Source organism: Ursus maritimus, unplaced genomic scaffold (assembly GCF_017311325.1).
Source record: "Ursus maritimus isolate PB19 unplaced genomic scaffold, ASM1731132v1 scaffold_27, whole genome shotgun sequence".
NCBI classification, from domain to species: Eukaryota; Metazoa; Chordata; class Mammalia; order Carnivora; family Ursidae; genus Ursus; species Ursus maritimus.
Window position 1 is genome coordinate 21,259,794 of NW_024425230.1, and position 12,675 is coordinate 21,272,468.

At 52.1% G+C, this 12,675-nt stretch overlaps 2 protein-coding genes across 2 annotated transcripts; one reads left to right on the forward strand and one right to left on the reverse strand.

Annotated features, from left to right (window-relative positions):
* Window positions 1-222: 222 nt before the first annotated feature.
* Window positions 223-3,936, reverse strand: CIB1 (calcium and integrin binding 1). Its single transcript, XM_040642809.1, has 7 exons — window positions 3,708-3,936; window positions 3,545-3,579; window positions 2,361-2,469; window positions 1,132-1,282; window positions 869-987; window positions 708-796; window positions 223-476 (listed from the first exon to the last, which is right to left on the reverse strand). The coding sequence occupies exons 1-7, from the start codon at window positions 3,756-3,758 to the stop codon at window positions 455-457; spliced, it is 576 nt and encodes a 191-aa protein (XP_040498743.1). The 5' UTR covers window positions 3,759-3,936; the 3' UTR covers window positions 223-454.
* Window positions 3,937-4,065: 129 nt separating this feature from the next.
* GDPGP1 (GDP-D-glucose phosphorylase 1) lies at window positions 4,066-10,933 on the forward strand. Its single transcript, XM_008687789.2, has 3 exons — window positions 4,066-4,412; window positions 4,622-4,730; window positions 9,583-10,933. Exon 3 carries the CDS (start codon window positions 9,592-9,594, stop codon window positions 10,747-10,749), a length of 1,158 nt encoding a protein of 385 aa, XP_008686011.2. The 5' UTR covers window positions 4,066-4,412; window positions 4,622-4,730; window positions 9,583-9,591; the 3' UTR covers window positions 10,750-10,933.
* Window positions 10,934-12,675: the final 1,742 nt, after the last annotated feature.

Sequence of the window (12,675 nt, forward strand, 5' to 3'; positions counted from 1 at the left end):
TTTCTTTTTAAATTTAAAAATTTCACATTACCTTCTGTAAATACCACCACCATCAGGATATAGAGGAGTTCGTCTGTCACACTACCCCCTCATGAGGGGTGGGCCAGGTGGGCTACAGTCTGACTTCCTGCTGGCCTTTTAGATCTGTTCTTCCCGGTATGACTGAAAGCTCCTAAAGTCCAGTCCTTCCTCATACCAGTGTTTCTAGTACCACGCAAAGGGTCAAACGTCTAAACCTTTATTATAGATTAGTAGAACACAAACAGAGCGATGACAAAGGAGAGAGGCCCTGGCATGGAGGGCCTTCCCCTGCCTGGAGCAGGACCGCACGGTGCCAGCTCTGGGCTAGGCCAGCTTGGCCGGCCCTGGCAACACAGGCGTGACCTCGGCCACAGCTCAGCAGAGGAAAGGCTCTCTGACGGGGTGCTTGCTGGGACACACGCTGTGGCTCCTGTCACAGGACAATCTTAAAGGAGCTGAAGAGAGAAGAGTGGGTCGGGTTTTCTGCCGGAAGAGGAGGGGAGGGGCTAACCCCAAACTTGCCCACATCTTCCCTAAGACCCTTTGGAAGAGCTGCCCTGAGACCCTGAGAGGCACTGGGGCTTTCGCAGCCTGGCTGTCGCCTCCCATCCTGACATCCCAGACTCAGGTGCAGCAGATGGGGACCCAGAGGGAACCAGAACGCAGGGGAACCGCTACCATCATACCTGGCGAAGTCCGGTGAACGGGAGATGACGTGCTGGAACTCTGACAGGTTGATGGTGCCGTCCCTATCAATGTCGGACTCTTCCAGGATCTGGGGAAGGGAGGGTTTCAGGCCAAGTCCCAGCCCTTCCCTCCCGCTCCCTGGCCCGGCCTGACTACTCACGTTGTCAATGAGCTGTTTCATCTCCGAAGCACTAAGCCGTGTGTCCTCGCCCTGTCCTGTGAGGCAGTTCACAAGTTGACTCAGGTCTTCACGGTTCAAGGTTCCATCATCATCAAAGTCTAGAGACAGACACAGGAAGCCAGAAAGGATGTGGTCATGGTGAGCGCCAAGGCTCCACGGAAGGCCGGGCTCCTGAGCAGCACACCACCACCAAGACCGTGTGGGAACAGGCCGTGTCCCACCGGGCTGCTCCTGGCTCTCACCGAAGATGCGGAAGGCATAGTGGGACTTGATGTCTGGAGTTGCTGTGTCACTGAACACACTGAGGAGGTCTAGGAAGTCCTCAAAACTCAGGCTGTCCCTGGCGGGGGATGTGGAGAAGACCCTGCCGATTCGCTCCTTGAAGGGGTTGGCCTAGGCAAGAGAGCCTCGTGTGAACGCCGCAGATGCAGCCCAGGTCACACACTCCTCCAATCCCACCAGGAACCGGAGGGAGCAGGTCACAGTAACCCCCCCCCCATGAGCTCAGGCTCACAGTAGAGAAGGATCGGTCTGTTAGGGCCAGCATGGAGGGCTGGAGGACCAACTGGCTTGGGGAAGGAACAGGGATGGCATCCTGTGAGTCAGTTTGACCCAAAGGCAGATCTAGGGGCAGAGAAGGAAGATGAAAGCATCCTAAACAAAGAGAACAAGATGGGCTGGTTACTTTAAAACACATGTACTTGAACCCTCACTGTGTTATATACAAGGACCAGGCCAGACCCTTTGCATAAAAATTTTCACAGCAGGGGTGCTCTGGGTGGCTCAGTCACTTGTCGGACTCTTGATTTCCACTCAGGTCATGGTCTCAGGGTTGTGATCTCAGGGTTGTGAGATTGAGGCCCTCGTCAGGCTCTGCATGGGGTCGGCTTGTCCCTCTCTCTGCCCCTCCCCCCACTCTCAAATAAAATCTTTAAAAATTTTTTTTCACAGCAACCCTATGGGGAGGCAATCAGCCTCTGGAATAGGGTTTCTCAAACTTTAATAAGGTAGCTCAACTCCTTTTATTTATTCATTACTCTTTTTAAAAATTTATTTCTTTAAGATTTTATTTACTTATTTGACGGGAGAGAGAGAGAGAGAGGGAGCATAAGCAGGGGGAGTAGCAGGCAGAGGGAGAGGGAGAAGCAGGCTCCCTGATGAGCAAGGAGCCCCATTTGGGGCTCGATCCCAAGACCCCGGGATCATGACCCAAGCCAAAGGCAGACGCTTAACGAACTGAGCCACCCAGGCCCCCCTCAACTCCTTTTAAAGGACAAAACTTCTTTGACTCTCCAAGAATATGTCCAAGAATCCCAGTTTGCAAAACACCACTTTAGTTAATTCCACTGGGTGATTTTGGGAAAGCCCTTGTCCCCAGGAAATTAGGGCTAAATGGAGAGAAGACCAGAATGGGGACCACTGACCACATGATCTCAAGACGAACGGCAGAGGGAGGGTGGGGGACTGGCACCTTGAGCTCTGGAAGGCTGAGGATCTGCTCCAAGGACACTCGTATCTGCAGTGACTGCTCCACACTCCGGTGCTCTGGGGGAAGCAGCTCACAGAACCGCCTGTGGGCTCTGGCAGAAGAAGAGGAACCTGTTGGCAAACCTTCCTGTGTGTATTACATCCCCAGGCCTTGCCTTGTTACCCACTATAAACCAGGTGAGGAGCTAAGGCACATACATAGAACGTCTCAGTCAGCAGGTATAAGCCAAAGGGAGACAACATATGTAGTCCCATTTGTAGAATCCTGTGTCACAGGACTACAGGCTGAGAGTGCATTCCTGTATTTACTGAGGGCCAATTGGGTGCCAGGCACTGTACTGGGCATTGGTTCTAGAAGGAGCCAGAAGTTGGCCCTGAGGAACAGGGAGAAAAGAGTAAAATTGAAATCTCTCTCCCATTTCACTCCAGGAATCTCCAGCTTCTCAAAGCCTCCCTCTTTTTAGCAACTACCCTAAACGATCTCTTCCTCAGCCCTCACCTCCTCCCCAGTGGGATTATTTTTGCCAAAGGAAGCCAACGAGTCTCCTCACTCAAGTGCCTTGACCAGAAAAAGCTGGCGCGCGCCTAGGAAGGGGGTTCCAGCCCGAGTTCAAATTCCCTTACTTGGAGTGTAGTGTTAGGCAAGTTACCAAACTTCTCTGAAACCTGTTTCATTGTCCGGTACCTCCCTCCTGAGGATTAAATTAGGTAGTGTAGACACTTCGCACAGTTCCTAGCGCACAGAGTGCTCAGTAAGCGTTAACGGCTACTGTGTTAATTCAGATCAAGTTACCAGGAGCCAGGCTCCCGGTAGGCGAAGTCCGCGGAGAGCCCCAGCAGCCCCTGCCCGGCTGGGTCAGGAAGTTCGGTTACGCAGACGCCAGCGGAGCGGAGGCCCCGGAGCGCCCAGCCCGGCCCGAGGCTGCGAGGTGTCCCCCGCCCGCGATGCGCAGCCGGGGCCCCGGAGCCGGCAGGGAGGGCGGGGCGGGCGGAGGACACGGCCCGGGGCTCGGGGCCCGGGCGCCAGCTCCAGCTCCAGCTCGGCGGCGGACCGCAGGCGGGCCCCCGTCCCTCCCTCTGGGGGGCCTCAGTTTGCCCGTCTGTGGACAGAGCGCCCCGAAGCCGCCTCTAGAGGATTCGGGAGCTGAGGTTCGACACGGCACTTACAGGAGGATCTCCTGCTTGGTCAGGAACGTCAAGTCCTGGAAGGCAAAACGGGAGGGGTTCAAGAGACTCCCGGAGGCCTCGCCCGCTCTGCCGCCCGCCCCGGGACCCCGCTCCCCAGCGCAGGCCCGCGCGCAAACTCCACGGGGACCGGCGTCCCGCGCACCTGGTACTCGGCCAACAGCTCCTTGGACAGGCGACTGCCCGAGCCCCCCATCGTCGCACCGCGCGCACAGCTCCGCCAACTTGTCTCGGGGCGCCGGGGCAAGTTTTTCACTTCCGCCCTCGGGCCGCGTCAACGCCCCGTCCCCGCGGCAACCGCTCCTGGGGCCACCGCCTCCGGGCCCGCCCCCTCCTTAAAGTGCCCAGGCGCTCCCTGCCCGGTTCCGCCGGCCGGCTCCCCGCTCCGGGCTGCCCGCGGCGAGCTGGAGGCGGGGCCCGGAGCGGGGCCGGTCGCTCCGGGGCGGAGCCCAGGCCGCACGGCCCCGCCTCCCCCGCCGCGTGCGGGCGGGCGCACTGCGCATGCGTTCGAAACGCCACAGCCTCGCCATGGCCCGGCTGGGAGCTTGCGGCAAGTGTCGTGTTGCGTCCTTCTCTACTGCTGTCGGTGGTGGCGGCGGCCTTGGGCGCGGTCGGGGCCCAAGGGAAGTACCTGGAACCTGGAAATCCGGGAAAGCTCGAGACTCGCAACGTGGCCGAAGGCGGCCAGCCGCTCATCCGCGCGGCGAGGACTTTTTCATCCAGACGTTGCCATTGCGCCCTTGCCGCACGTGCCTGTCACCCCCAGAAATGACTGAGGCTGTGCGCTGAGGGTCTGCAGACTGCAGGAGCCGTGCATAGTGATCTTCGCTTTTCACAAGAGCCCTGCAAGGTAGGTTCCCGTTTTACAAATGTGGAAAACAGGTCCGGGGAAAGGGTACAAGTGACTTGTCTAGGCTCGGGCACTTAGAAAGAGGTCACCCTAGTCTAAGACTCTTCTCACGGCTCCCCATGGCTGTAGACCTCACTTAGCCGACCCCGCGCCAAGAGACTGCAGGGACTGAGGCTGACCTGTTTGCTCTTGTCCTCTCAACCCCCTAGGACAATGCTTGGCCCGGAGTAGGCTCTCAACAAACTGGATGCATGCACGCGTGAACGAACTTCCACTATTCCAGGAGGTGAGGATTCCAAGCTGAGAGAGGAGGTGGAGGTGAGATTAATTCTTTTGTTTTCAGCTTTATCGATGTATAATTGACAACATTGTAGGGCTAAGTTCTTGATTCTCCTGATTCATTCTACTTGCTGATCTTTGGAAAGTCTAGATATGATCATGGTGATTTAAATTTAAAACTAATAAATGGTTAAAAACCGAAATACCAGCCCTTTGAAATCTGACTTCAGCCTCCCTCTGCCCTCTTCTCTTGGCTTTCTGGGTTCCCACCACAATGGGCTCTCAGTTCCTTTTCCATGTTAGCCTCGGGGAAGCCTTTCCTGGTTCCCTAGACTCGATGAGGAATCTTATACTTCTAGAATAGCCGGTGCTCCTCCTTGACAGCCCTGTCTCATGTTGGCAACTTAGGTTTACTTGGGTATTGATTGGGTTAATGTCTGGTCCCCCCCCACTAGACTGTAAGCTCCATGAAGAGCTACGAGAATCATGATCTGCAGGATCTGATAGGTGGCAGTCATTGAGTAACTGCTGAGTGACCGTAGCTTCCCCAGCACTCAATAAGGTGTTCATCTGAGTGGCTTTAGGAACACTCACTATCTCAACGGGGAGTCCCACCATTGTGGAAATATTCCATTCCAAGAAGTGGAGACTGCAAAGCAGTGGGAACAGCCAAATCGGTCAGTGAGTGCAGTCCCGTTCCAACCTGATCATCTTGACTGACAGCAGGCTCTTTCTGTACAAGAATTCCGTTAGTAAAAGGGTAGGCGAAGAACAGGAAGCCATCATAGTGTCTTCTGTACTAGACTGAGGGAAGGGAGCCCTGGCCAGCCAAGGCCAGTCCCTGGACTTTGTGGTGAGACTGTATCTCTTCGAAGTGAAGATGTGGAAATTGGCCCTGTGCCATGGCGACCAGCTGTGACATAGATCTCTCAGCCACCACACTTGGTGCCGAACCCTTCGTTGAACAACCTTCTGATTATAATTTGGCATGCTTCTCATTATAAGTTATTGAATAACTTACAGTGAGTCTGCTTAGCATACTGTCCTGCCTGTGCCTGACCAACTCATGAAACAGTGTAAAACTTTTAAAAACAGCTTCTAGTGTTTCTTGTTGTGAAATATTTTATTGGATCTCTTCAAGTTTTGTTCGTAACTACCAACTCTTGGATTTGAGCTCTACTTTTTATTTTGTTTTGTTTTCCAAGACATCTTTTCCCTGTTTATATTATTTCCTTCTTCCTGTTTTCCATGGGACATGAGATAGGAGAGCCACACCAGGTTTCCCTGAGGGGGTGACATTTGATCTGAGACCTGAAGGGGCCAGCCCTGTGAAGAAAATCTGGAGAAGGGTACATTGTAGGCAGGAAGCACAGAAAACACCAAGGCCCTGAGCTGGAACAAGTTCAGTAAGGAGCAGAGTAGGCGAGAAGAGTGGAATGAGAGGAGGTGAGCGAGGGAGGCACAGCTAAGCCTGTGGACTTCACTCCAGGGGCTCAAGGTCACAGCCCTAGTGACTAGTAGAGCAGGAATTCAAACACCTGGTCAGCCTGTAAGGCTTAATCTCTCACCTTTGTCCCAGGATGATACCCAGCTCACAGGCTTGTTGTGAAGGTAGGTCACCTAAGAGAACCTAGAAATCCCCCAGCCCATGCCTGGCACAAGACAGACATGCGACCAGTGCTCCCTTGCTCCTGGTTTTCGTGGAAAGGTTTGATCCTGTCACATGGTCACTGCTGATTGATCCTTGGTCATCTCGGTCTTGGGTCCTTGCTCCTATAGCCCCTAGCTTAAAATGTTATTCCGTATTTGTATCCAGTCGACCCCTTACCTTGGCCTCCAGGTTTGACTGTCAGTGGTCTACACACTTCTCGGATGTTCAGGCTGCATCTCAAACTCAGTAATCAGAACTGAACTCTCGATCCCCCCTTCTGATCAACTGTTCCTACCGCCACCCCCCCTCCGTTCCTCCAGCCCTGTAAAGGCTGCTCCAGTGTACCTCGTTCCTGAAGCTCAGGCCCTCCCAGGTCTTCCCGGTGCCTCAGTCCCCCTAGCCCGCTTGTCAGCAGGCCCTGTTGGTTTGGCCTTCCAAACAAGACCCTCGTCCCCTGCTCTCTATCGCCATTCCCACCTGTGCCATCCCATCGCCCTCTCCACTCACCTGGCCATCGGAGTTGCCTCCCAAATGGTCTCCTTCCCCTTTGCTCCCCTGCATCCACCTTCCACACAGCAGTCTGACAAAAGTTTATAGAGCATCACGTGGTGCTTCTGCTTGGAACCTCCCAGTGATTCCTTATTGCATTTAGAACAAAACCCAGGCGCCTGACCATGATGCCTAAGGGCCTGCAGCTAATCTGGCCCCTGCTTTCCTCTCCAGCCTCATTTGCCCCCTCCCCTTGTTGGCTGTGCTCTAGTTAGCACTGGCCTCCTTTCCATCCTCGGCACAGGCCTAACACCTGCCTGACTCCGGACCTTGGGCTTGCAGCTTCCTTTCCTAGAGCACCTTTTCCTTGGCTCTTTGCAGGTTTCTGCTCATTTTGCGTGTTCTTGCATGCACCTCGGAGGGTGTACCCCCCCTGTTCTTGAAGTACAGTGCCCCGATCCCACCTTTTATCCGTTCTCCGTTATCGGATCACAGGTTTGTTTTCCACAGAATGCCAATACCATGAACAGTTACCATGTTCATTTTGTTCCTTGTCTGACTGGACCACAGGATGTAAGTTCCATGACAAAAGGGGCCCTTTTCACCTTATTTGCTACTGTGCCCTCATTGCCTGATACATAGCGGTTACTTTTTTTGGGGGGGGGGTAAAGAGTTAATTAATTAATTTTTAAAAGATTTTATTTATTTATTTGAGAGCGTGAGAGAGAAAATGCACGAGAGGGGGAAGGGTCAGAGGGAGAAGTAGACTCCCCGCTGTGCAGGGAGCCTGATGCGGGACTCGATCCTGGAAAGGCAGACGCCTCACCAACTGAGCCACTCAGGTGCCCCAAGATTTATTTATTTTAAAGAGAGAGAAAGAGCGAGTGGGGAGGGGCAGAGGAAGAGAGAATCTCAAGCTGACTCCCCAGTGGGTACGGAGCACAACACAGGCTCAGTCGATCTCAAGACGCTGAGATCATGACCTGAGCGGAAACCAAGAATCGGATGCTCAACTGACTGAGCCCCCCAGGCGCCTCTAAGTGTACAGTTCTGTAGTGAGAAGTACATTCACATTATTATGTAACCAATCTCTATAACTTTCTCATGTTATAAAATTGAGACTCTGTACCCATTAAACTCAACTTTTGATATGTCATTTTGTGTGTTTTTTAATGTTTCCTTTCTGTTTTAATCATGTCAAGTTTTTGGACCAGCAGAGCTGAGGGAACTCTGATGAGGGGAGCCTCCTTGCGAAGTCCTGTCTGAGCCAACAGGCCCTTGACCCTGACACCTCCCGGTCCACAGGGCTCCAGGAGCCTGGTGGGAGATGAAGGTAGCCACTGATTTCCCCCATGAAGGACTGGCCCTGGCATTTACGCACACGTTGGGTCATCCTCACCCAAATGGCTCTATGCCTGGCCATTTGGAATCCCTACTGAAGAGTGGAAGAGCTGTTCCCATAGAAGGAGTAGTGAGTTTTGAAACCCTGGCCATTCTTTTTTTTTTTTTTAATTCAGTTAATTAACATATAGTGTCTTATTTATTTCAGGGTACAGGTCTGTGATTCATTAGTCTTATATAACACCCAGTGCTCATTACAACACATACCATCCCCAGTTACCCCATCCTCCACCCCCTCCCCTCCAGCAACCCTTAGTTTCCTATGATTAGGAATCTCTTACGGTTTGTCTCCCTCTCTGGTTTCATCTTGTTTCATTTTTTCCTCTCTTCCCCTATGATCCTCTGCCTTGTTTCTTAAATTCCACGTATCAGTAAGATCATAAACCCTGGCCATTCTTATGCAGTGGAACACTGCTACAGTTTTCTGGAGGGCAGTTTGATAGAGTGTGTCAAAAGCCTGAGCCAGTGGTTGACTGGGATTTTATTTTAAAGGAAAATAAAAACATCTGGAAACAGAATCACAGGATGTTTGTTGCACCAAACAGATAGGAAAGTGGCAACGACCTGTATGTTATTTATTTTATTTATTTATTTAGAGCATGAGTGGGGGAAGAAGCAGAGGGAGAGAGAGAGAGAGAAAGAATCCCGAGCTGACTCCACGCTGAGCACAGAACCCAACGTGGGGCTCGATTCCATAACCCCAAGATCATGACCCAAGCTGAAATCAAGAGTTGGATGCTCAACTGACTGAGCCACCCGGGCGCCCCAGAGCGTGTGACTCTTGATCTCAGGGCCGTGAGTTCCAGCCCCACACTGGGTGTAGAAATTACGTAATTAAAAGATAAAAAGGCTGGGGCACCTGGGTGGCTCAGTCAGTTAAACGTCTGCCTTCAGCTCAGGTATGATCTCAGGGTCCTGGGATCGAGCCCCACGTCAGGCTCTCTGCTCAGCGGGGAGCCTGTTTCTCCCTCTCCCTCTCCTTCTGTGCTCTTCCTCTCTCTCTCTCAAATAAATAAAATCTTAAAAAAAAAAAAAAAAGGCTGAATGTAAATGGTGATTTTGTTCTCCCCAGGCATTGGAATAAGGGTTGTATTTTATCTTTATTTTTTTCTTCCATTTACTCAATATATATAACCTTTAAAAAGAAGAAGTATATTTTTTAATTCAGCAAAAATGAATGCTAATCTACAGGTGATGGACTTGTGATTTCCATGTTTTCAAAGTATTTTCCCAAAGGCATAGATTATTTTTGTAATCAGAACACAAAGTAAAATTTATTTGAAAATCAAAATAAAATCTCTGGAAATGGAACGGCATCATGTATTTTTCACCTCTTAACGATTGTTTCAGGTCAGCCCCATGGCTGCTCCACAGGATTCAAATGAGACTTCCTATTTGCTCCCTCCAAACAGTAAGGACTGGGAAGAGCAAGGCGTTCCTGACTTTGTCTATGGGCAGAAGGAACTTGTGCTGGAAGGGATTCAGTGGCCTAGGACCGCACCCAGCCTCCGGGACAGGACACCGCGGTCTCGCTTCGACTCTGCTCTCTGCTCCGCCTGGAGGCAGCGGATGGAACTAGGGCTCTTCCGCTACCGCCTGGGGGAGCTGCAGACCCAAACCCTCCCTGGCGCTGTGGGTTTTGTGGCTCAGCTGAACGTGGAGCGAGGTGTGCAGAGGCGGCGCCCCCAGAACATCCGGAGTGTGAAGCAGGCATTTGACCCTGAACAGTTTAACTTCAACAAGATCCGGCCAGGAGAAGTGCTCTTCCGTTTGCTCCGGGAGCCCAATCTCCCAGGTGCTCTCCAGCAAGAGGACATCCTCGTGATGATCAATGTCAGCCCCTTGGAGTGGGGCCACGTGCTGCTGGTGCCCGAGCCAACCCGCCGGCTCCCCCAGCGCCTGCTGCCAGGCGCACTGCGGGCCGGCGTCGAGGCTGTGCTGCTGAGCTCACACCCGGGCTTCCGCGTCGGCTTCAATAGCTTGGGCGGCTTGGCCTCGGTGAACCACCTGCACCTGCACGGGTATTACCTGGCTCACAGACTGCCTGTGGAGGGGGCGCCGAGCGAGCCCCTGGACCCCAGGGGCCATTTGCATCTGCTCCAGGCCCCCCCAGCTCCCGGCTTCCTCTTCTACACAAGCGGGCCAGGGCCTGACTTGGAGGCCTTGATAGGCAGGGTATGTCGGGCCACTGACTACCTGACTGACCATGACATTGCCCATAATTTGTTTGTGACCCGCGGGGCCCCACCTGGAAAGACATCACCTTCCTCTGCTCTCACAGGCATCCGAGTAATTCTGTGGGCCCGGAAGTCCAGCTTTGGGGTAAAGGAAGGCGACGCATTCAATGTCGCCCTCTGTGAGCTGGCCGGGCACCTCCCTGTCAAAACGTCCCAGGATTTTGACAGTCTGACAGAGGCGGCTGCTCTGGCCCTCATTCAAGATTGTCTGCTGCCCCCGGCCCAGGCAGAAAAAGTACAGGCAGCACTGGTGGCCTTGATAGCCCAGGACAAGCAGTAATTCTTCTAGAAGTATTTATTTTCTATCTGGTCTAGTCCCTTTCCAGAAAGCTGTCCACAGTGGTCATTTGGGCTTCCATGACTGCTGCCTTACCCATCTCAGCCCAAGGGGAGGGATAAAGAACTGCTAAGTGGTCTCTGTAAAGAGAAGAAGGCTTAGAATAAATTGAATGAGTGAGCCGTCATGAATGTATCTGCTTCTCATCTTTCTTCATGGACAAGCCTCAGGGATATCAAACCTGTTACTAAGAAGGGAGAAGGCGGGCGCCTGGGTGGCTCAGTCAGTTACGCATCTGCCTTCAGCTCAAGTCATGATCTCCCAAGTCCTGGGATCGAGCCCCATGTTGGGCTCCCTGCTCAGCGGGGATTCTGCTTCTCCCTCACGCTCTGCCTAGCGCTCTGCCTGTTTGTGCTCTCTCTGTGTCAAATAAATAAATAATCTTCAAAAAAAAATCTTTACAAAGAAAAAGCAGAGGGACACCGGGGTGGCTCAGTCATTAAGCGTCTGCCATCAGCTCAGGTCATAATCCCAGCAGCCTGGGATCAAGCCCCGGCTTCTCCTTCTCCAGCTACCTCCTGCCAGGATTCCCTCTCTCTCAACTAAATAAATAATAAAAAACCTTTAAAAAAAAAAGTTTAACATTTACATTTAAATATATATTTGACATTTAAATTCCTATAAAAAATTTTGGGTCGACTTCCTCTTTTTGGCACATTGCAGTAATTTTAGCTTATGCTTCTTTCTGTGAACCTTTGCATATACGTGCTCCAATAACATCGCTTTGTTTTGCTCACTCAGTCTGAAGGAAGTACAGATGACCATTACAGCAAAGTGGACTTTGTGTCCCAGGTGATGAGCCCAAAGGCAGGGCTTTCCCCCAGGACTGCTGTTCAGAGGAAAGCCTTCTCTGACCAAACTAAACTTTTCCATAAGAAAGGGGAGAGGGGGTCAAGTAGGTTTTCTTTATGGTGGTACTTCTCAGCTGTTTAGATAGTTCGTGAATTGTCAAGAAGGGGATTTAGAAGCTTTTTCTCAGCTTAATCGTGGAACACTTAGAGGACCCTCCGTCCTCAGTTTCAAGCACCACAGAAAGGCAGGATCCAGCCCAGCGCCTCTCCACCTCTGCTTGGCCTATGTAACCAAGGGGTTTTGGATTTGATCTAATGGGAAACCTTGAAGAGTTTTACGTTGGGGAGTATCAAATTGGCATTAGAAAGAATATCTAAGGGGCACCTGGGTGGCTCAGTCGGTTAAGCATCTGCCATCAGCTCAGGTCATGATCCCAGGGTCCTGGGATCGAGCCCCATGTCAAGCCCCAGGTCCGGCTCTCTGCAGGGGAGCCTGGGGCTCTGCCTGCTTATTCTCTCTCTCCCTCTCTGTCAAGTAAATGAAAAGTCTTTAAAAAAGAAAGAATACTTAAGGTGTAATGGATGGGTGGAATGGAGGAGGGAAGAACAATCAGAGTGCAATTAAGAGGTTGCTTCATGGGGCGCCTGGGTGGCACAGCGGTTAAGCGTCTGCCTTCGGCTCAGGGCGTGACCCCGGAGTTCTGGGATCGAGCCCCACATCAGGCTCCTCCGCTATGAGCCTGCTTCTTCCTCTCCCGCTCTTCCTGCTTGTGTTCCCTCTCTCGCTGGCTGTCTCTATCTCTGTCAAATAAATAAATAAAATCTTTAAAAAAAAAAAAAAGAGGTTGCTTCATGGTGGCAATTCAGGCAAGAACTGGTGATGGTTCAGGTCCCAGAATAGTGCCCGGAACCTAAATATTTGTGGGAAGAATGAGAAAAATGATAGTCCTGGAAGGCAAGGGACTCCAAAGCATTTCAAGAAGGGAGTAACAAAATATATGCTGAAGAAACAGCAAGAAATGTATGAGTCAGGCAATGTCCACGTCTTTTTAAAGGAGGGAGATTTAAAGTGTCCTCT

Coding starts and splice junctions, on each gene's coding strand:
- CIB1 (XM_040642809.1), bottom strand. CDS start 3,758: ATGGGGGGCTCGGGCAGTCGCCTGTCCAAGGAGCTGTTGGCCGAGTAC. Junction 3,580..3,707: donor AGCTGTTGGCCGAGTACCAG/GTGCGCGGGACG, acceptor TTTGCCTTCCAG/GACTTGACGTTCCTGACCAA. Junction 1,283..2,360: donor TCAGCCTTCCAGAGCTCAAG/GTGCCAGTCCCC, acceptor TCTCTTGCCTAG/GCCAACCCCTTCAAGGAGCG.
- GDPGP1 (XM_008687789.2), top strand. CDS start 9,592: ATGGCTGCTCCACAGGATTCAAATGAGACTTCCTATTTGCTCCCTCCA.